The sequence below is a fragment of the Dasypus novemcinctus genome, chromosome 8 (genome assembly GCF_030445035.2).
Source record: "Dasypus novemcinctus isolate mDasNov1 chromosome 8, mDasNov1.1.hap2, whole genome shotgun sequence".
Taxonomy (NCBI): domain Eukaryota; kingdom Metazoa; phylum Chordata; class Mammalia; order Cingulata; family Dasypodidae; genus Dasypus; species Dasypus novemcinctus.
In genome coordinates, this window is record NC_080680.1 from 123,637,503 (window position 1) to 123,660,928 (window position 23,426).

The following is a 23,426-nucleotide window of genomic DNA, read 5'->3' on the forward strand; positions in this document are numbered from 1 at the left end:
GCTTCCAAATTTTTTTTACATTATCAATTAACTTTTTTCCTGCCTATCACCTTTTTCTTATTTCCGATTGTTCCCTCAGGATGAAGTCCCAGGAGTCGTAGTGTGGGGGGCAAAAGGAATAACCAAGTTTAATGGCCGCTTACGTTTTCCATTCATCTGCAGGGCTGGCCTCCAGGACCACCCTGAAAAGAGATTTTTCAGGCATTAGCCCACCCGGCAGGGAGCAGGTGAAGAGGCCTCGGCCTCGTGGGTGCCCCCTGCAGTTGGCGGCTCTGTGTGGGCAGACACCTGGCCTGGGTGGGTCTCCGGAGGAAAGGATGGCTGGATACGCAGTTGTGTTCCATTTGAATAGTCCTTAAATACGTGGCGCCAAGTTTAAAAAGTGGGGAGAAGGGAAACAGGTTAGTGCGGTCAGGCCGACACTGCCCAGGCACATGTTAAAGGCATTCGATAACTCGGCACCATAATTAGTTTCTTTTTAATATGCTCTAATTTTTAGATTAAAAACTAAGAGTTCCAGAGTATAAAGCCCCCTAAATAAAAAGGTAACATGCAGCATTAATTTTTAAATTAATGCAGAAGAGTCAAGATATAAAGAATAAGAAAATAGGCCAGATGCAATAAGGAGCATGAAATAACGCGGCCACTCCCGGCCCATGTGTCCCTCCTCATCTTCAGCCCGAAGGTGCTCAGTCCCCCTGGGCAAGGCTAACGTGGTTAGACTCCACGCAACTGGAAAGTTTTTCAAGAGATGATAGCTAAAACATCAGGATTAAAGTAAAATAAGGAAATCTAGATTCCATGTCTTTTAAACCAATTGAATAGCAGGCATGACTATATAAATATCAGAGAAAAAAAGAGTTTAAAAAAAAAAAAGGGAAGGAAGGAGCTGGAAACTGAGTCAGGAAGAGGTTTGGGCCTAAGTGGAGGTAGAGTGTGCCTCGACGAAAGAGGGGAAGAGAGGCCGTCCCTCAGGGCCCAGCGTCCCCTGAACAGGCACCTGCAGCCTCCTGGACCCTCCAGCCAGCTCCCGAGCTCTGTCAGTCATGCCCTCAACACTCCTTCCTTCTGTGGTCAGCACCCACGCAGGCTCCAGCCGGGGCCACAGCTCTCGGCCTCCACCCCTCCTCCCCACGCTGTAAAAGAGGCCCAAGCCTAAGCCCAGCCCTGAGCATGTCACACCTCTGCTCTGGCACCCTCAGTGGCTCCCCATTGCCCTCCCACCTCCAGGACAGGCCCCGATGTTGGGCTGGCTTCCGGTCTCCCCAGCGAACCCTGCACACCAGCCCTTCCCCACAAGGGCCCCCAGCCGCAGGCCCCCCGTGTTTGCACCTGCCATCTCTCCCCTCGGGAGTTCCCTCGCCTCCCCCAGCAGAAGTCTCCCCATCCTTCCAGACCCTCCAAGAGCCCACCCGGGCCCACGTCGCCCGCCGCTCAGGCAGGGAGGCCTCCTGGGCTAGGGGGACTTGAGCCCTTCCTAGTCTCCACCCCCACCCACCCCTGGCTCGCTCCTCCTCTCCAGAGCTGAGCCCAGAGCCTGCCCTGAGCCCAGAGACGGCTCTTGAGTAAATGGGTGCGATCAGGGCAGGCCCTTCTCTTAGGAGAAGGTGAAGAAGGGCCCGTGTCGGCTCCGTCCCCCGCTGTCCTGACACTCGGGTTGGAAGGAGCAGAGGCATCACGGTGCTCGTCCCATTCTCTCTGCAGCTGTCACCCTCGGGGTTTATCTCCCACCTGGCGCGAGGCCTGAGGCTGAGCGAGGCTCCCCTGGAGCCAGCCCTGGTGGCGCCCTCGGGGTCAGGGGTGCAGGTGGACTGGGGGTCAGGAGGCCAGGCTTCTGCTAGCAAGAATGGGACCTGAGGCTCCACGAGGGGACGCGCCTGCCCCGGTCACACCCGGCAAGGGGTCATGGCGCCTGCCTCCAGTCTGTGTCCTCCGGGTCCCCGTGTCGCTGCCCCGAGCAGGACGAGCCTGGACGACCGCCCCGGGGGAGGGGAGGAAGGACCCGAGCGCTCGCTTCCCAACCCCACCCGTGTCCTTTCAGCTCATCACCCTGAGGACAAACCCCGACGCCGCCACTCAGAACAGGCGCTTCCAGTTCACCCAGAACCAGAAGAAAGAAGACTCCAAGACGTCCACCTCGGTCACCAGCGTGAACCAAGCCAGCACGTCCCGCCTGGAGGGCCTGCAGTCGGAGAACCACCGCCTGCGCATGAAGATCACCGAGGTGCCGCTCGCTGCCGTAGGCGGCCGGGCCCTTCTCCAGCGCAGGGGCTCCCCTCCCCGGCCCGCCCCGGGAGCCCGCGCCGCGGCCGTGGGGTCCCTTCCGCCGTAGTGATGGCTGCGAGAAGGGGGCGCAGCGTCCGCTAAGAGGGGGCAGCTTGGCAGAATCTACGGGACAGTTTTGCCCGCCCGGCCCCGGGTCTTGGAGTCCCACAGTGCCCGGCTTCCGGCCGTCCCCAGAAAGCAGGGCCTGCGAGAGGCACGGGTTCCAGGTGCTGGCAGCCCCCTGAGCCTCCCTGTCCATCCGTCTCCATCACTCCCTTTTTCACGCTCCCAGCACACCCAGCGCCCACCTGCGTCTGTAAGATATAAAGTTAGAGAAGACGTGAAAAGAAGCTTTTCAGGGAGGACCGTCTGCTGCAGCAGGCTCTCCTGTGTCCAGAAGGCTCTTACCTGGTTCCTGAAGGGCCCAGAGAGGCCATAACCAGACCCTTTCGTGCGCAAGCCAAACGGCAAATTACGGACTTTCTTTCACAGGGAGGGGAAACCAAATCACTTCCCTCTTTCCAGCCCTCCCCTTCTGTTCAGAGGATAAAACCCGGCCCAAGTTCTCCAAGCCAGGGTTAAACGGAGGCGTTCTAATTCCATGAGCGGGACGGGGAGGAAACGAAGGAAAGCGTATTGGTTAGGATCCTGGCAAAGTTGCTGTAACAGAGAAGCCCCAAAATGTAGTGACCCAAAGAACAAAGACATTGCTTTCTGTCTCACCTAATGATTCTGAGGAGAGATGAACAAAAGTCCTAAAATCTCGCCCTCCCCGCCCCCAGCACCTTTTCCTCATCCATACGGGTAAAGCGGGGCAGGAGGCATGTGCTGCTCACCCTCAGGAAGAGAAGAGAAAGGAGGTACAGGCAAGGAATTGCCTTTTTAGCAAGAGACCCCAAAACGCCACAAGTTGGTTATACTCCCATTCCTTTGGCTAGTGCTTGGTCACGTGATCGCACATAGCCCCGTGGGAGGCTGGGAAATGTGGTCTCTAGCCAGGCACACTTGCAAAGAAGAAGACACAGCGTTGCCAGATTTGATACAGAATGCCCAGTTAAGTTTGGATTTCGGATAAACAATGAATCCTTTGGGGGTATATTTGTTTTAAGTATAAGTCTGTCCCATTCAATATTTGGGATGCCCTTATACTAAAAAATCATTCATTGTTATCTGAAATTCAGACTTTTCTGGGAGTTGTGCTTTACTGGTTAAATCTAGCATCCTTTTGGGGGCACATCATCTTCCTCAACAGAGAGTCACCGTGCAGGTAGTTGTCTGGGCATCTGAGAGCGGCGCTTTACAGTTGGGGCAGCCCATGACCAGCTCCTGGAGCAGGCAGGGAGGCTTTCTGCCCCGCAAAGCTCGATGCTGAGAGGGTTTTAATACCAGACCTCTCTGTGACTAGGAATTCCACACCTCCGTGCCATGACCTTCAACTTCAACTTGCACGCGTCAGCAGCGAAGCGCTCACTCACTTTAGCAAACCCACGCCATGGTCAAAAGCCCGGAAAATTTGGATTGTTTTTTTTTCCTGTAGTTGAACCACGGAACGGCCTCCCGTTGCCTCCACCCTTTGATCCTCACCCTGCCCTTGGAGTCCCACAATGAAGGCATCTCTCTCCTCCTCCACATGAAAACCTATTCTGTCGTTTAATGGCCGTGCTCCTGGCAGCGGAGCAGCACTTCACAGTTTGTAGGATGCCCTCTTTTATATGCAGTAGGAATGCCCGCTGCCTGCCCCACCCGCCGCCCCCTCGCACACACGCACGCTGCCCAGGCTGAAGTGCCCCAGGGCTCGCTCCAGATTTTTATATCACCTGGGGGTGGCTGGAGCCAGGTGCACTGCTCTGGGCCAGCCCCTGCTGGCCTGAGTGTGTGTGACGGTGAGAGGGTCAGAGCTCAGCGGCCCTGCAGGTCTGTCCTCCCCCAAAGGTCCTGCTGGAATCAATGATGATCATCCTATAAGTGCTACAGTAGCAGGTCCCCCGTGTTACCTGTCAGGCACTAGGCTATCGACGTCTGCGCTGTCCCCCCGAGTCCTCGCAATAACCCCGACGAGGGAGGGCCTGCTGTTAGCCCATTCTGCAGACCCAGCTCTCACATGCCCCAGCCGGGCAGGGACAGCCCCGGGACGGCGCTCCTGCCCGCCCTGCCCCGCCTCCGGCCTGCACCATCAAAACCCGAGCCTCCGCCGAGCCCCTATTCGCCTAAGCCCAGGGCCCTGCCGGCATCACTTCTCCTTCACCAAGAGCTGGCAGGGCCCCCCAGGACCCTGCACCCAGGCACACTCCCCTCCGGCTGCCAGCTGGGGTGCGGCCCCGGGGGCCCCTCTGGGTCTGGAGGCCCAGCTCCTGGGGCTGGGGCGGGGGCTGGGCCGGGGCCGCCCACTCACCCGGCACCTGTGTCCTCTAGCTCGATAAAGACCTGGAAGAGGTCACCATGCAGCTGCAGGACACGCCCGAGAAGACCACGTACATTAAGCAGAACCACTACCAGGAGCTCAATGACATCCTCCACCTGGGGGACTTCGCCGAGAGCACAGGTACGGGGCCCTCGTCGCCGACGCCAGCCGTCCAGCCTCATCGTGCAGATGACGGTCCCGAGGCGCGGGGCACCCGCAGAGCCACCAGGTCTAGGGCCCGTGTCTTCCGGCCTGCCCGCCAGTGCCCTTCTGTGCCCAGTGGGAGCCACCCACCAGCCCGGGGCTCCCCTTTCTCAGCCTCGTGGGTTCCCCTGCCACGTGCACGCATGCCGGCCAGCATTCGTGTAGTGACTGGGGCCACGGGCCTTCTTAGCACCTAGTTTCCTTCTTAGCACACAATTTCCCTTTGCTTCTCCTAACCACACCCCACACGTTCAAACGAATCTCGTCAGCATGCAAGAAAGAGCTGCTTGGTAAGACACGCCGTGGCGGTGAGACACGCTGTGGCAGTAAGACGCGTCATGGCGGTGAGACATACCGTGGGGGTAAGACTGTGATGCTTGGTAAGACACGCCGTGGCGGTAATACGCTGTGACGCTCAGTAAGACACGCCGTGGTGGTAAGACTGTGATGCTTGGTAAGACACACCGTGGCGCTCAGGCTCACACCCGCTTGGGAAACGCAAGCCCAGTCGCACAAGCCCTCTGTCTCGGTTCGGCAGGGCCCCTTTGGCGAATCCCCCAGGCAGGGTGTCCCCTAGTTCCGGAGGCTGGAGGTCCAACGTCAAGGAGAGCCAGCCCACACCCTCTCCGGAAGTCTCTAGACTTCGGGCTTCCCGGCTCAGGATGCTCCGCTGCCTCGTCACAGGCGGCTCTTTCTCCTTCTCCGGCTCCTCCCTCCCTGTCCAAGTGCCTTTGCTCACGAGGACCTGCACCATGGGGGCTGGAGGCCCACCCTACTCAACCTGGCCCCACGTAATGACCGGCCTCTTCAAAGGCCCTGTCGCCAGTGGGCTGGCACCCCCCAGGCCTGAGGTTAGGGCTTGCACACGGCTTCTGGCGGGGGAGGACTCAATCCCCAGCGCCCTTGTGGGCCTAGGTTTTGGGCAGAACTTTAAGAGGTCCCCGAGGTTGGTAAGAGGGTGTGCAAGTGGGCGTTCTCCTACAGTGTCTTGGAAGTGAGCCTGGCACGTGCTAAAGGTTAAATGCAAACCCTCCTGACCCAGCCATCCCCCTGCCAGGATACCACCGCCCCGTGGGAATGTTCGTGGGCCAAGGCGTGGTCGCACACACGCATGCCCATCCCGACAGTTTTCATAGGCGAGAAAGCTGGAATTGGCTGAAATGTGCATCGCGTCGGGTGGGCTCGTTAGTTATGATCAAGCAAACACAACTCACCAAAGGAGGCCGGTCGATTTGTGCTGATGTCAGTAGACCTTGGGGTGAAAAGAGCAAGGTGAAGATGTACAGTAGGATGCATACAGGTGCATGCACACCTGTGTGTGTGTGTGTGTAAGTGCATTTTTAAAGAAGGTTTGGAAAAGCAAACACCAAATTGTTAAGAGTATAAACCTGTGTGAAAGGGAAGAGTGAGTGAGAAGGGATTCTCTTGTATTTTTTTATATATTCTCCCCATCATTGGATTTTGTCACTGGCATATATTCATTTATGAATTATAAAATCATTTTTAATCTTTTATTTTCTTTTATTCTTATTACATAAGTAATAAGTATTCTTATTTTAAAATCAATATTATATAATTCTTATATAAGATGTTAATTAGTATTTTTTAAATGAGATCAATTAACAGAATGAAAATTATTCCCAGTAATTTTCGTACTTGATAAAGGTGGGCATTTCACATCAGTGGGGGGTGGGAAGGACTGTTCAAGAAATGTCATTGGGATAAATGGGTAGCCATCTTGAAAGGGGGAAAGTTAGAGCCTTACCTCACACCGTACGCAGAGTAAATTCCATATGGGATAAAAGATTTAAATATAAAAAATGGAACCATGGAAGTACTAGAAAAAACCATGGGAGAATTTTTAAAAATAATCTCAGAGAGATTGTCTCGAAAGTGATCTCAGAGAGATTATATTATGTACAAAACACAGAAGTCGTAAAAGAAAAAAATTGATATTTCACTTCAAAAGAATTATTTTTGCAATACAAAACTACAATAAGCATAGCCAGAAAAAGCAAACCAGCCAAGAAAAATTTAGCTTAGATAAAGGGCTTATTTAACTGTACGAAATTAAATTATATTTAAGTATATACAAGTTAATAAGAAAAAGACCACAACCCAAAAGAAAATGGGCAAAAGATGTAAAAAGGGTGTCCCCATAAAAGGAAATACAAAAGCTTCTTAAGCTAATGAAAAGATGCTCTATCTTGCACCTTATTTTTATATACAAATTAAGACCTGCAGGGAGATGCAAGGGAAGATCAAAGATCAAAAAGTTGCTGAGAGTGTAAGAAAAGAGGCATTCTTAAGCACTGCTGGTTGGAAAGGAAATTATTCTAACCTCCCCAGAGAGCTATTTGACAATATCTGCCACACACAAAAATTCCCAACTGCACATACCTTGTGACCCAGCAATTTCTCTTTGGGAATCCATCCTATGCACGTATGCACGGGGTTGTAAGATGACATACATAGAAGGTTTCCCACTGCAGCGACAAAACACCACCGCCCCTCCCCAGACCGAATGAGTCCAGCTCTCCGGGGTGGGGGCCAGGTACTTAAAGGTCTTTTCAGCTCTGGGGAGGTCTGCGGCACATCAGGTTTTATGACTCCACGAGCTCCCTTTAAATGGAGGGCCCCATCATGTAGATAATTGTTCCTGGGCACATGCGGATGAGGTCCAACTATTTGATGCTGTAAACAATAACTTGAACATGTTTATCGTTACACTTTGCACACATCCTTAATTCTTTCCTGAGGATGATTGCCAGAAGTGGAGTTTCTGGGTGAAAGATGTGCATGCTACCTCAGATCCCACGCAGTGGGCTGGCTGAGCAACAGGGTTGGGTTGGCTCCTGTTTCCGCCGCCTTCTCCTCTGGCGGTCCTGGGTGCCTTGGCTCTGCCGTCACACAGCGATGTCCTCTCCTTTCTCTCCTGGATCCGTTGACTTCCAGCCTCTGGCCCTTCCCCTACAGCTTTTTCTCTAAGGCCTCCAGTGATAGGATTAAGACCCATCCTGGTTCAGTTGGCCCCACCTTAACCAAAAATAACATCTTCCAAAGGTCCCGTGTGCCAATGGGTCCACACCCACGGCAGCGCATTACAAGAGCATGATGTCTTTCTGGGGCACAGAACTCAATCTGCCACACACGTATTTACAGTACGGGTACATACAGAAGTGCCCCCCAGAAAGGTGCCAGCTTATGCCCCCCAACACTTTCCTGGCTATTACTATTCTTCGCAATTTTGCCAATCTTATGGAAAATACACCTTGGTCTGTTTTGTTTTGTCATCACATGCCTATGCACCAGTGAAAAAGGCCTTTATGTGCGACCCTCTCATGTCTACATCATGTTGCCTACATCCATAGGCTTGATTCCAGCCGCCCATGCCAAGCCCATCCCCTCCCCGCCCAGGCCGCTTCCCTCCCCGGTTGCAGGGCTCTTGGGGCTCCGTGTTGCTCCCCGGAGACTGGCTGTAGAGCCCTGGAGAGCACAGAGGGATGATTTGCTTGTTTTGCATTCTTTCTCCTCAGGCGGCATCCTGGGAAGAAGATTGCACTGTGATTTTGTAAAATCAGGTTTAAACTTGGTCATAATTAAGACTATGTTGCAATACTGCTTGTGATCTCGTTGTTTTGCATGCAGATGGGGGAAAGGCTGTTTTAAAAAATCACCGTGATCAAAATCCCCAGCTCCAGTGGAACACAGCCGAGCCCTCACGAACGTGCAAAGACCCCATAGAAGATATAAACTCCCCAGAGCAGTAAGTGCCTGCGCCCGGGGGGCGTCCCTCGGAGGGTATTATTCCCGCCCAGCTGCTTGCACCCGCCGGGATTTTCACCTCCATTATTTTCCTTGAACTTCACAGCAGTCCTGTGATGTGAGTTCAATTGCACTGCTCCTTTTACGGATGATAAAACCAGTGTTCAAACAGGGGGCGTGACTGGTCAAGGCTGCCTCCGGTGCTAACCCAGAAGGCAGGATGGGAACTTGGGTCTGCCCAATGTCACGTTCTGTCCAGCGTACCTGGTGCCTTCATTATGTGTAGAATTTCACTTTGCTAGATGCTTTTATTTGACAACCGTTTGCTGAAACCTTTGTTAGGTGCTGGTGCCACCAAAGTGAACAGAACAGATAAAAATCCCTCTCTGCATGGACCTTACGTTCTGTCTGGTGAGACAATACCTTTATTTAAAAAGCCAAGAATCTGGTATGTTAAATGATAGATGGTTTGGAAAAAAATAAAGCAGGGAAGGAGGTTGGAGATTCAGGCTTCTCCAGAAAAACAAAGCCAGTATTCAAAATAGGGAGAGAGGGAAGCGGACTTGGCCCAGTGGTTAGGGCGTCCGCCTACCACATGGGAGGTCTGCAGTTCAAACCCCGGGCCTCCTTGACCCGTGTGGAGCTGGCCCATGCGCAGTGCTGATGCGCGCAAGGAGTGCCGTGCCACACAGGGGTGTCCCCCAGATAGGGGAGCCCCATGCACAAGGAGTGCGCCCTGGAAGGAGAGTTGCCCAGTGTGAAAGAAAGTGCAGCCTGCCCAAGAATGGTGCCGCACACACGGAGAGCTGGCGCAACAAGCTGATGCAACAAGATGACACAACAAAAAGAAACACAGATTCCCGTGCTGCTGACAACAACAGAAGCAGACAAAGAAGACGCAGCAAATAGACACAGAGAACAGACAACCGAGGCGGGGGGGGAAGGGAAAGAAATAAATAAATCTTAAAAAAAAAACAAAAACAAGGACGTTAGAGAGAAAAGTAAGGACTGTAGTTTAAAAAAAAGAAATAGGAAGAGAGAGGGAGAGGAATTTGTTGGCTCTCACAATTGCGGGGCTGACAAGTTCAAAGCCCTTCGGGCAGGCCAGCGGTCTGGCAGCTCAGCAGGATGTGATGCTGTGTTCCTGTGGCAGAATTTCTTTTTCTCCAGGAAATTTTGTTCTTACAGCCTTCACTGGTTGGCTGAGCCCACCCACATTACGCTGAGTCATTTCCTCTACCGAAAGTCAACTGACTGTAGGTGCTGATCCCATCTGCAAAATACCAGCAACATCTAGGCCAGTGTTGACCAAACACCTGGACGCCACAGCCCAGCCAGGTTGACACAGAAAATTAGCCGTCGCGCACACGTTGCCCTTTCATGTTGAGAGCTCCGGCACACAGGTGTTGTGAGCACCTGTGAGGCCACCAGGGGGAGAAGCCTTCAGTCCACAGGTCCTCGGGGAGTGGGCACAGCACCTCCCCAGCCCCATCCAGCTCAGGTCCCCTCCGTGCCCTGTGCCCCATGGGTATGGCCCGTTGGGATGGGGCAGCCCCGTGAGCAAGGTACGTTCACGGGTGGAGCAAGCGCCCCCCACCCCGTGTGGTCCCCGGTGCCTTCCTCTCTCCTTTACAATGGGGACAGCGGGCCTCGTTGCCCACCCTCCTGGGTGCCCGTGAAGATCTGGGTTGTCCCACCCAAGACGTCAGGCCCTGGCACCAGGAGGAGGGGAGAGCACAGCCCCTGCCGGCGACGAATGCAGCTTCTAGGGTGCGGGGTGCTGGGTGCTTCCGTGGAGCCGAGCACGTGCAGGACCCCAAAGCAGCCTCGTCAACAGGCGTGGGGACTTAGCAGCAGGGCGCTTGTTGAGACCAGGTGAGAAGGTGGAGAGAACAGGGTGGCGGGGAGGGGGCATCAGGGGCTCCCACGAGCCTGCCCTGGCCTCCATCTCTGCTTCCTTTGTGCCTGGGTGTTTGTCAAGGGCCCTGGGGGCTTGGAGGAGTTGGGGGGCCCCCTCTGAGGAAAGGTGCCGTTTCAGCTGGATCTTGGAAAAGCAGTGCCCTTGGTCAGGAAGTAGAGGGAGGGGACTTCCAGGCAGGCCAAGAGCACGCGCAAGGGGACAGCATCTCCGGGGGAGCTAGGCACCCTAGGTGGGGTTTCCGAGGCTGGGCGGGGGCAGTCACATGGAAAATTTGGCCAAAGCCAGGTACTGGAGTCCTGAGCCCCACGTCCTCTTTTTCCTAAAGAAAGGCAACAGGAGTGGAAAGGGCTCCCTGTGTTGGAAAGATACACCCACCAGCCTCGAAGCTGGAAGACGGACCTGTTCGAATGGCCTGGCCCAGAGGGGCAGTGGCAGGGGAGTGGGGGGAGGAGGACGCGGCGGAGGCTTGCAGGGGTGGGCCTGGAGGCCAGCGGGTGTGTGGCTGACAGCAGGTGCACCAGCCCTGCGTTGGCCACAGAGTCCTGGGATGAGGACAAGGGCTCCTTCCCAGACTGCTGTGACCCTTACAAGAACGGCCTCCATGGCCCAGACCGGACCCTCCAGAAGACACTGCCTGGTTTATTGTCGTCTCCTGGTGTATTAGTCAGGCTTCTCTAGGGAAGCAGAATCCATATGAGCTAGCTGTTGATAGCACACGATTTTATCAGAGTCTCTCACGTGACCATGGGGATGCACAAGTCCAGGTCCTGCAGGCAGGCTGCAACCAGGGGCTCCGAGGAAAGTCCAGTGAAGGTCCTTGATGAGTTCCTGGGAGGCGTTGGCTGTCCAAAGACCAGCTGGGAGATTCTCTCTCAATGCTGCAATCACTTCCCCTTTGAAGGCATCCCACTGATTGGATAAAGCGTCACTCATTGCTGACGACAATCTCCCTGGTTGATGCAGAGGTCATCAGCCATCTATGCAGTTACTGGTGACTCAAGTCCATAAATGCCCTTGTATCACAGTGAGCCCAGTGCTCGCCTGATCAAACAACTGGGCCCCGTTACCTGGCCAAGTTGACTCATTAGCCTAGCCACCACACCCAGGTAGTCAGTAGTGCCCCTCTGGCTGGCTGAGCAGGTGGATGGGTGGATGGGCAGACTTGGGTTCAGGGACAAGTCTGCACCTCCCACCCGCCCATCGGGCAGAGGGAGCCCAGGGAAAACGCTGGCGCGCGGCCGGAGGCCTCCCCTCACCCTTGTCCCTTTCTCTCCCGCCACAGCATCCAGCGCCGGCTGTCCCTGCAGCTGCCCATCCTGCACCACGCCTACCTCCCGTCCATCGGAGGCGTGGACGCCAGCTGCGCCAGCCCCTGCGTCAGCCCCGCCGCCAGCCCCCGCCACAGACACGTGCCGCCCTCCTTCCGGGTCATGGTCTCGGGCCTGTGAGGGTGGGAGGCTGGGGCCAGGACCCGCCCCCCGCCCCGTGACGGGACCACACCGGGCAGAGGCGTCCGCTGCGGGAACGCCGCCCGCTCTGCCGCCGAGGAGCGGGGCGCCACGGCTGGCCTCGCGCGACCGCCTGGAGGGAACTCAGGTGGACAGGACGGGGGCGCTGGGCCTGACCTCGAGCCTTATTTGTGAAGGTTTTGCTCTTTCACAGAGAAGAGGAATGGAAACGACTTCTCCCTTGATGTCTGCCAACAAGGAGGAGCTGGGATCTTTGAAACTTGCACACACAAACACACGCTCGGCCAGGAGAGAGGCCCGGGGACTGCAGCTGGAAGTCACTGTGTGGCCCCCAAGCAGCCGGGGCCGGGGGCAGGGGCCTCTGGAGAAACCCCTGCTGCGCTCTGCACCCGCGTCGCTGGCTCAGACCCCCAGGCCGGCCCTTCTCCGCGCCCGGGGAGGGGCTGGGCAGGGCGGCCCCAGCTTGCTGGCGCTGCAGCGGGACTCGCACTTGGCGCGGCCCCGGCGGGCGGGCAGGAGGGTGGGATCCCGGAGGGACCTTGTCAGCGAAGGGGATGTTTGTTACTCTCTGATAAACGCCACCCGTCCACACAATAACACCCGCGCGGGGACCGTGGGGATTTAGGGCACGTCACCCTGCAGACTCGTTCTGCAGCCTTCACCGAGAGTCCGTCACACCCCCACCCCTGTCGGCCGTGTCCTCGTGTCCCTATCGGGTGCCGTCCCCCGCCATCGGAGGGACCACCCGAGCTCACCACGGACTGTCTGTCCCAACCAACACGATAAAGCAAGATTGTGCACTTTAGCCGCTCTCGCCAGGGCCCAGGGGCCGCCGGGTATCCTGCCCACGGACTTTGCTTCTGACCAAAGTGAAGCAGGGGCCTTCAGCTAGCAGGCGCCCCTGCCGTCCTGGGGGAGAGCGTCGGTGACAGGGCTTCCAGGAGGCAGGCGAGTGCCCCCCACGCCAGCGAGCGCCCCCCCACCCTGCGCTCTGCTGGGATGCGGTACGTCAGCCCACCCCCATGACCCCACGGCACCCCGGCCCGCTAGCCCCACGGGCCCGGGCTCCAGTCCTCACCCCCCGCCACCGACTCCCCGCGTGACCTTGGGCAAGTCACCGGCGCCTCTCTGAGCCTCAGTTTCCCCTGTCTCACCACATGGGGTTGAAACAACACCCGTCCTGCCTACCTCACAGGGTCACTCTGAGGAGCGAACACTCGATCTCGTCCAGGAGACCTTTGGACCAAACGGCGAAGCGGCCCTGACCCGTGAGGTGGAGTAACGCCCCCCACCGGCTGGCTCTGCGGCAGGTGGGGGGCAGGGGGTGGCCCGGCCGGCGGGAGCGAGGCGCCCGCGACGCCTCCGGCGTGCCCGGACGGGTTCAGGACGCGAGGCCTGAGCACCCAGGTCCAGGGCACCCGCTCCCCGAGGGGACCCCACGGCAGCTCCCACAGGCAGGCAATAATCTCTTCCCAGAACCGCCGCAGGCAGGAACCCACTGCCGCCACCCCCAGGCTCCGACCCAAGGGCCCGCGGGAGCCTCCCTGGCACCGACACCTCCAAGCACCCCAGGCCACGTGGGCTGGCTTTCACCCTCCCGCCCCCCAAGAGGCTACGGAGCTGCTGCAGCTCTTATGGGGGGGAACAAACGTCACCCCATCGCAGGTCACGTCGAAGCCCTTCTCTGCGTAGGCACTAAAAATCGGGGTGGGCGCTCACTGTGGACAAGCAGTATTGACACGCTTTCTTGATTTCACCCAAACCAGATTTAATTTAAAGGACCACATTAACGTTTCGAAGGGAAAGAAACCATGAATTGTACATAATGTATACACACACACACACACACAATACCTGTAGAAATATTATTCCAGCATAGCAGGAAAACACACACACACAAGTATTGGCCTGTCGGAGATGAGTGTGCGTCTGTAGCCCTTTGTGACCTCTGAGCGTGCAGTCTTCTGGGTTAACCCACCAAGTCCATTCTCTGTCTTAACGACGCTGTAGGTTCACCCATTTTTTTTTTGTGGTTCAATTCCCGGCCAATAACAAGCCCCGCCGCAGTGGCTCTAGCTCCGTCACGGGTCTGTTCTTTTCCACACCGCAGCCACACCCTGCACTTCTGGAGAGGCTCCGGCTCCAAGGCATTTTCCAATGACGGTCGTGCACAAACGCTTTCCACGAGACCGGAACTGCCAGAATCCAATGTAAATGAGGAATTTCTCCTACCCTCCTACTGCATGGTATCAATTTTTAATAAATTGTTGCAAATTTGTTTTTATGAATAAAAGGGGAAAAAAACACTTGTCATCTTGAATGCCTGGTTTTCCCCCAGTGCAGGTGAGTCAGAAACTCAGGGACACGTCGGAATTGCCTGCTTTGCCTTATCCCTTCTTCCAGAAACTTCCCTCCCTAGCCTTCCGCTTGCAATAACAGAAGAGCCCTGTAACCATGTGTGTCAGGCAGGTTCTCCAGGGGAACAGACCAACAGGCTGTGTGTGTGCACGTGTGTGGGCATCGGGAGATTTATTAGAAGGAAGTGGCTCGTGCAATTGCCGGGGCGAGCAAACTAGAATTCTGTAAGACAGGCCAGAGGGTGGACATTCCAGTGAGTGTTGAAGTGTTGCATAGGAATTCCTTAGGCTGGAAGGAAGGAGTGGAGGGTGTAGTTTTGAGGCAGAATTCCTTCTGATCCCTGGAACCCTTAGTTCTTGCTCTCAGGCCTTCGAGGACGAGGCCCACCCACCTTATGTTGGGTCATCTCCTGGACTTAAAGTCAACTGACTGTAGATGCTAATCCCATCGACCAAATCCCTTCACAGTGACAGGCAGGCCAGTATTTGACAAACAGCTGGACCACATAACCTGGCCAAGCTGACTCATAAAATGAGCCATCACACGTGACCCCAAGTTCCAAGTGCAGGTGATTGGTCCAAGGAACCTGACCCAAGCGGGGCCAATACATCTGCCCCCTGCCCCCCTGCCAGGATTTCTCCACGTGGAGAAATGTGGTTGGCATGAAAGAGAAAACTGAAGCCACCCAGAGGGTCCTGGTGGAGTCTAAGTCCCTGGTTAACTGTTCCAGGAGGCAGATTGTCTGAGACACTCCTCTGTCTTTCCACGAGATCGCCCTTTTTGGCCCGGGCTACCTCAAGGGGGCTTCCCACCACTCGTAACCAGCAGGTTCCCAGCCTCTCCGCCTCCCAGCCTGAGCTCCTCCAGGCCCCACCAAGCTTCGGGCTCCCGCTCCGTTCCAGCCTCGTCACCGCTGGTGCCACCCCACAGGGGGGCCACAGCTCCTCCACCTGACTGGGCCCCGACCTGAATGCCACTTCAAGCCCCATCCTACATCCGCCCAAGTCACCTTCCGAGACCCCCAACAAGAAATCCTCTCCTCGTGTCCGGGCTGAGGTCGCTGGCCCCCTCGGCGTACTGGGCAGGTGCCCACACTGCCCCCCTCCCCGCCCCTGAGGCTGGGATGCCGGCTTCCCCCATGCTCCCCTGGCACCTGGGCCTCTCTGTGGCTGCAGGTTGGGCCTTCTGGCCGAGGGGTGTCCGGGGTAGTCTCTGGGTCTGGAAGGCCAGGCAAGGACGGTGGTGGGCAGAGCAGATTGGGGGAGCCTGAGGCCATGTGGCTGGGCCCCGGGAATGGGGCCACTGGACCCCCCGACTTCACTGGAAGGTTGTTCTCCTGAAAGTCCAGTGCGTGGGCTCCTCAGTGGTGGGGCCTGATGAGGAGCAGGCCTTCTGGGTCACTTTATAGGTGAGGACGTGGAAGCCCAAGGACAGGCACCAAGGTCAGGCAGCAGCCATGCGGGGCAGGCCCCGAGCCCAGGTGTCCTAGCTCTGAGGCTCCGGCTTGTTCCTCTCCAGTCATTTTGCTCACCTGTGACCCACGCCCAGTCAAACCACCATAGCTTGAGACCGTTCTCAGCCGCCCTTGGATTCCTGGGCCTTCCCATTTCCTCACTAAACACCAGGTCGATCACTCGTCTTAGTGCTGCCGAAAGAGAGAATGCCCGAAGGTGACAAAAACCCTGGTGGGAAGTCTCCAAGTTCTCACACCTTGCTTGGCCTTAGAGCGGGGCTGGTTTTAGCTGAAGTTTAAAGGGACGCCCAGAGAGCAATGTCACCCTTCCTTCTTCTTCTAAAGGGCTCTATTTGTCTTCCTTCTGTTGTGACTGGCTCGTTTCTGAGGCAAACATAAACTAAACAAAATCCTCCAGCCTCAAGGAAAGGCGTTCTGGAGTTGAAGCCCCCGAGAAAGCTCTGCCCGAGGTCTCCGCCTCGCCCTGTGCTCTGGAGACAACACTCAGGTCAGATCTGAGAAAGGATGGGAGGAGCTGTCTGGGAACAGTGATCCTGGGGTGCCAGCTAAAGAAAGCCCTGACCTTCCAGGCCACGTGGAAGCAGCAATTTCAAACCTCCTGAACATGCCGAAAGAATCCCCGGGAAGGGCTCTGATTGGCTGGCTTGGGTAATGAGCACGTCCCTAAACCAGTCTTTGTGTCCATGGCTGGGCGCCAGGGCGGGCCCTCTAGATTCCGGGCTAGGCTGCCAGTGGGGAGAGAGGGCACAGGGTACAGCTGTTTTCCCCTGGCCAAGGGCCTTCCTGGGATCCCGAAGGCCTAGAAGCCCTAAAGGGAGAGGAGCGTTGCCTGCAGAGCCCCCTCCTTCCCCCAATCCCGGAGCAGAACCAAGGCAATCTGGAGGGGCCGCCCTTGCGCCCGCCCCTGAACACAGCGATTGGCCCAGAGATGTGCTCATTACCCATGCCCGGCCAATCACGGTCCTCTCCAGGGTGCCTGCCAGGTGTCCGGGAGGTTTGAAACATGAGCCTCAACATGGAGAGAAAAGAAGAGAGAACCTGAGCCCTGGTCGCGTCCTGAGGGCTCACGGACCGACCATGCCCTCCGGTTGGTCGATTTTGAGTCAGTATGTGACAAAGAGTCAAGTTTCCTTCACCTAGAACCAAAAGAAATCTGTGGGAAACAGGGGACGCCACGTGAGGGCTCCTTGTCCAAAACGTGTGCGAAGTCTGCCCTCCCCCCGCCTCATTTGGAGGAGGCCTGTGGGCAGTCTCCTCAGTCCCACACGCTGCTGGGCAGGGATGGCGGACGGCGGCCTCTCAGTGGGAGCGCGGGGCCTGCGGGGCCTCAGGAGGCTAAGGAAGGGTCACCGGGCCCGCGAGAGGACGAGGGCTGGTGCTGGGATACCTGCCCCCCGAAAGGGCCCCGTGCCTGCTCGGCAGTCTCCGTCCTTGGCCCTGCCTGTCCCCTGCCTCCTCGTCCCTGCCAGCCAGAGAAGGGCTCCCCCCGCCTCCACCCCATGCCCGAAACCCCTGGCACAGCCCACGGCTTACTCAGGATGCCTGGTCTGAGCTGGGCGTGGTCCAAGGAGGGTCCTGCCTGGAATGACAACTCACCGCCTGCCCCCTCGATACCTAGTCCCTCAGGGTTCCCCTTCCAGGAGCCCCCAGACCCCAGCGGGGCATCCACTGAGCCCCTGCCCTTTGCCAGGGCCTGTGCTGGGCACCAGGGGAAGAGAAGCGAATGGGGCCCTGGTCTCCAGGAGCTCAAGTGCGGGGGTAAGCCCCTAGCCCAGGACAAGGAGCCGGGCTGCTTCGGGGAGGAGGCAGCCATCTCACGGCACCAGCGCCATGGCCGCTACAGTTTTCTCCAGGGTGCACACTCGACTTCATGCTCTGCCTTTGAAATTCTTAATAACTTCAAAGAGATGTCCATTCGCTGTGCGTTCTTCTGTGTCTGCTTGTCTCCCTTTGTTGTGGCATCCTGCTGCGTCAGCTCTCCGTGTGCTCAGGCCATCAGCTTCCCGCAGGCAGCCCGCCTTCACAAGGAGGCCCTGGGACGTGAACCCAGGACCTTCCATATGGTAGACGGGAGCCCAGCTGATTGAGCCACAGCTGCTCCCTGAAATGCTTAAGAATTTTTTAACAAGAAGCCCTGCGTCTTCATTATGTACTGGGTCCTGTAAATAACGTAGCTAGTCCTATACCTAGACGTGAAGGTGAGTGGAGCCAGCCAGCAGAAGGGGAAGGGAGGGGAAGGAATGGAAGGGATGGAGGTCCAACTCCTGTAGAATGGCCGAGCCTGCTGGGGCCCCTAACGGCCATGCCTGAGGCCACTGGAATAATCATTTGCTGTCCAGTCCAGGGTCCACGCAGCCTCAGGGTTCTATGTGCCAGGCCACAGGTCATATCCCAAAATCTTCAGGCCCACATGCAGATTTCTACTTTCCCACTTACCTGGCTGTAGCAGTTTGATATGGCTATGAATTCCAAAGATAGATATTGGATCATGTTTGTGATCTGGTCTGTACCTGGGCCTGACTGAGTTATGAGTAGGGCATTGAGTCCCCACCCCTTGGTAGGGACTCACAGATAAAGGCCTGGCAAAGGACAGAGTTGGAGGGTTTTTGATGTTGGGGTTTTGATGCTGGAGTTTGATGCTGGAGCCTAAGCTGGAGCCCCAAGAAGTCAGCTCACAGAGGAAAGAGAAGCCAGCCCCACGAAGAGAGGAACCCTGAGCCCAGGAAGAAGCAAGTCCTGGGAAGAAAGAGGAACTCTGAACCCAGAGAGAAGCAAAACCCTGGAAGAGAGGAGCCCAGGAAGCCTGAGCCTTGCAGACGTCGGCAGCCATCTTGCTCCAACACGTGAAAATAGACTTTGGTGAGGGAAGTAACTTATGCTTTATGGCCTGGTATCTGTAAGCTCCTACCCCAAATAAACACCCTTTATAAAAACCAGCCAATTTCTGGTATTTTGCATCAGCACCCCTTTGGCTGACTAGTACACTGGCTGAGTGCCTTTGAATTATTTGCTCAACCTCTCTGAGCTTCGGGTCTCATGACATGATATCATGGACATGATACCTCGCCTGGGGCTGCTCTGAGGGCCATGGAGGCTTATGTAGGTGGAGGTGCTTCATCAACACCAAGCTAAGACTCATCCTAAAGTGAACGGCTTGGACGAGTGCAGTGGTCAACCCACGAGCATCTTGTCTCCTGGCAACAGGATGCCCCGTAGGGAGGAAACTGTTGGGGGGAAATACCTCGACATGCCATGCAGGGGGAAGGTGAATTCCTGGAAATGAGACTGAAGAAGAGGCAGCAGAACAGTTCTGCTCAAAAGGCTTAGAAGTCTGGGGGTGGACGGAGGGAGGAAGGCGAGAGAGGTGGGGCGATGGCCAAGCAACGCAGCGTGTGGTGAAGACTGGAAAAGCTAGAGGCGGCTAATGTTCAATTCTAAGTCATTTGTGTTGCTATGAAGTACGCCCTCTCCTTTCCCTTCACTTCGCCCCCTCCCGGAACACGTCCCTAAACCTTCAGTGAAATCTGCTAAGTAAAGGGCTCGTGGGTTTGTGTGGAAAATGCAGGAAAGGGGCAGAGGCTGGAGTGGGGGGTGAAAGTACTGGTGCAGGGGAAAATACGTTCTCTGCACAAGGAGCAATTTGGCACAAGAGGTGGCCTTGAGAAAGCCCCCAGAAATTCACAGAAATACGTTCGAGGCGCCAGACTTTTCCAGAGCGGAGTAAGGGAAGTTCAAATGAATCGCGTCTCGCTCTCACCATCTGGGTGACATCAGTCACCAGAACATTTGATCCCACGAATCTCAAAGATGCTGAGAGCAAAGTAGAAATGCTGGAAAACAAGATGAGAAACATCACAGGCAAGCGGATCCCCAACAAACACCACCTCGGGGCTGTAGAAGTGGGGTGACGTGGGAGAAGCCGCCGAGCCAGAGGCTGGAGGGTGGCAAAGAGCTGCCAGCTGCTCCCCGAGACCAGAGACCCAGCACTCGGCAGGTTGGGGCTTCTGGCAAAGAGAAGGGTCTTTTCATTTCCCGGCATCCGGATCCCAGTGGAAAGCACCAGGCAACACTCCTCACGCTTGGGGCAGGCAAGCACATGGCCCCACCTTTTAAATCATACTGTTAACTGGAACTATTTTTGTAAACCTAAACATGTGCAAACCATGCATAAACTCGTGTGTCAAGATCTCACATAAAAGCCAAACCAAAGTATAAATTAAATACAAACAAAAAGCCCAGGAGAGCAGACATGGCTCAACTGATAGAGTGTCTGCCTACCATATGGAGAGCCCAGGGTTCGATCTCCAGGGTCTCCTGACCCGTGTGGTGAGCTGGCCCACGCGCAAGGAATGCCGTGCCATGCAGGGACGCCCCCACATAGGGGTGCCCCATGTGCAAGGAGTGCACCCCGCAAGGAGAGCCATCCCACGTGAAAAAAAAAGTGCAGCCTGCCCAGGAGTGGCGCCACACACACAGAGAACTGACACAGCAAGATGACACAACAAAAGAGAGATGCATTTTCCCAGTGCCGCTGGATAATGCAAACAGACACAGAAGAACATGCAGCAAATGGACACAGAGAGCAGACAACGGGGGGAGGGAAGGGGAGAGAAATAAATAAAATAAATTTTTTAAAAATGTCCAAACTAATATAAAACCATATTAGCAACACTGATTTAATGGGTTTGATGAGGTATTGCTGAAAATAAAACTGCCACTCACAAGGAGTCCCGCTCAGTCTGATGAGCTACCTCTGATGTCAGCCCACCTGGCGGGGTAACTCAATTCTCACGCTGCTTTTTTAATTTAAACTACTCTGGAAAATTCATTTATTCAGCGCACTGGGACTGGCCTTCACTGGGCTGTAACGCATCATTTCCCTCAAGTGCACCTTAGCTTTGCTTCTCATGAGCTGTTGACAATCGCAGGGGCACCCAGATGAGGCACACACCGCGAATCCCTGTTCAGCACTGAAGCCCACTCGACATGGCCACGTGCTTTGCAGGAGGGAGCCCTCGTACCTCGCAGGGACCCCAGAGAAGGAACTGTCATTATTGCCTGTCAGCAGCAAAGGACACTCAAGGACAGAGCAAGGAGGTGGGGCTGTCACAGTGCGAGCAGCCAGGCAGGCACAAAGCCACCCCCTTCAACAGCCGCATCACAAGTAGCTGGATTCACATAACCCAGAATCCGCTTGTTTAATTTTTTTTTTAGGTTTTCTTTACATGAAAATGCAATCTTCCTTTATTTTTTTGTGCAGTTGTAGGCTTATAGAAAAATCATGCAGAAAGTACAGAGTTCCGGGAAGCGGACTTGGCTTAATGGACAGAGCGTCCGCCTACCATATGGAAGGGTCCAGGGTTCAAACCCAGGGCCTCCTGACTCATGTGGTGAGCTGGCCCATGCGCAGAGCTACCATGTGCAAGAAGTGCCATGCCATTCAGGGGTGTCCCCCACGTGGGGGTGCCCTATGCACAAAGAGTGCACCCTGCAAGGAGTGCCACCCTGCGTGAAAAAAACACAGCCCACCCAGGAGTGGCACTGCACACATGGAGGCTGACGCAGCAAGATGATGCAACAAAAAAGAGACGCAGTTTCCCAGTGCCACTGAGAATGCAAGCAGACACAGAAGAACACACAGCGAATGGACACAGAGAGCAGACAACGGTGGGGGGACAGGAGAGAAATAAATAAAATAAATCTTTAAAAAAATAAAAAGTACACATATAAACCCAGTTTTCCCAGTTAACATTTTGCATTAGCATGGTTACAATTGATGAACAATATTATTATACTATTAACTAAAGGCCAGAGTTTACATTAGGGGTCATTCTTTGTGTTGTACTATGTGGGGTTTTTTCATTATTATTATGGTAATATATACACAAAATAAAATTTCCCATTTAATCCCTTTCAAGTATACAATTCAGTGGGGTTTTTTTAATTTAATTCATTTTTTAAAATAATATTACATTCAAAAAATATGAGGTCCCATTCAACCCCACCACCCCCACCCCCCACTCCCCCCACAGCAACACTCTCTCCCGTCATCTTGACACATCCATTGCACCTGGTAAGTACATCTCTGGGCATCGCTGCACCCCATAGTCAATGGTCCACATCATAGCCCACACTCTCCCACGTTCCATCCAGTGGGCCCTGGGGAGATCTACAATGTCCCGTAGTTGTCCGTGAAGCACCACCCAGGACAACTCCAAGTCCCGAAAACGCCTCCCCATCTCATCTCTTCCTCCCATTCCCCGCACCCAGCAGCCACCATGACCACCCTTCCCACACCAATGCCACATTTTCTCTGTGGACATTGGATTGGTTGTGTCCATTGCACATCTATGTCAAATGGGGGCTTAGATTCCACATGGATACTGGATGCAATCCTCCTCCTTTCGGTTGTAGGCACTCTAGGCTCCATGGTGTGGTGGTTGACCTTCTTCAACTCCATGTTAGCTGAGTGGGGTAAGTCCAATAAATCAGAGTGTAGGAGCTGAAGTCTGTTGAGGCTCAGGGCCTGGCTATCATATTGTCAGTCCAGAGATTCAAATCCCCTAGATATATCTTAAACCCCAGCACCAACTACAATTCCAGTAAAGTAGCATAAAAGTCTTGTGAAAAGAGATCCCATCTGAGTCCAGTTCCATCACACAGAAACACCAGCTCCAAAGAAGGGCCATCTGACATGGCAGTGAACCCCTTCTGCCATGACCATAGAACCCGTGGGTCTCTTTATCCCTCAAAAGAACCAATACCTGGGGTTGTATCTACTTAATCTGTCTCTTTGACTCTGCTCAGTTGTGCATAAGGGCAATCCTTCTGACAACGTCCAGACTCTTTTTTAGAGACTTTAGAGCCATATAAACTCATTTCTCCTTTCCATTTCCCCCTTATATTAGGTCAAACAGCATTTTAAAGTCATGTTATTATATGTAGACAGGGATATTCTGCTGATCCGCATTGAACCTTTAATTCAAGGTCATTTTCTAGTTGCATCTTCAGCTGGTATTTGGTAGTGGTCCCTCGGTGCCAGGGAGGCTCATCCCCAGGTGTCATGTCCCACGCTGGGGGGAGTGCATTGCATCTACATGCTGAGTTTGGCTTCAAGACTGGCCACATTTGAGTAACATGAAGGCTGTCAGGAGGAAACTCCCAGGCACAGTGCTGCTCTAGGCCTTGTTCTTATTTCAGGCGTATAGGCTCACAAGCATAGTCATTAATATCAGGAGCCCACTGTTGGACCCTCATTCCTTCCTGGTTCTTACCGTTGCACCTGGGGGACTGCCGCTGCTCCCCTAGGGACAGTGGGGTTTTTTTTAAAGCTTTATTTTATTTATTTCTCTCCCCTCCCCACCCCACCCCCCGTTGTCTGCTCTCTATGTCCACTCACTGCGTGTCTGCTTGCACCCTCAGCCTGCGTGGCATGGACCTCCTTGCATGTGGCAGTTCTGCGCATGGGCCAGCTCACCACACGGGTCAGGAGGCCCTGAGTATCAAACCCCGGACCTCCCTTGTGGTAGGCGGACGCTCTACCAGCTGAGCCACGTCCGCTTCCCTCAG

The 23,426-nt window shown here is 55.0% G+C and overlaps 1 protein-coding gene across 1 annotated transcript in view; it reads left to right on the top strand.

The window, feature by feature from the left end:
- The window catches only part of GABBR2 (gamma-aminobutyric acid type B receptor subunit 2), a 367,202-nt gene extending 352,871 nt beyond the window's left edge, over positions 1-14,331 (top strand). The window contains exons 16-19 of the mRNA XM_058302623.1: positions 2,042-2,224; positions 4,678-4,807; positions 8,519-8,636; positions 11,839-14,331. Coding sequence (XP_058158606.1) covers positions 2,042-2,224; positions 4,678-4,807; positions 8,519-8,636; positions 11,839-12,004 — 597 coding nt within the window. The 3' untranslated portion in view covers positions 12,005-14,331. The remainder of the gene's footprint in view (positions 1-2,041; positions 2,225-4,677; positions 4,808-8,518; positions 8,637-11,838) is intronic.
- Positions 14,332-23,426: the final 9,095 nt, after the last annotated feature.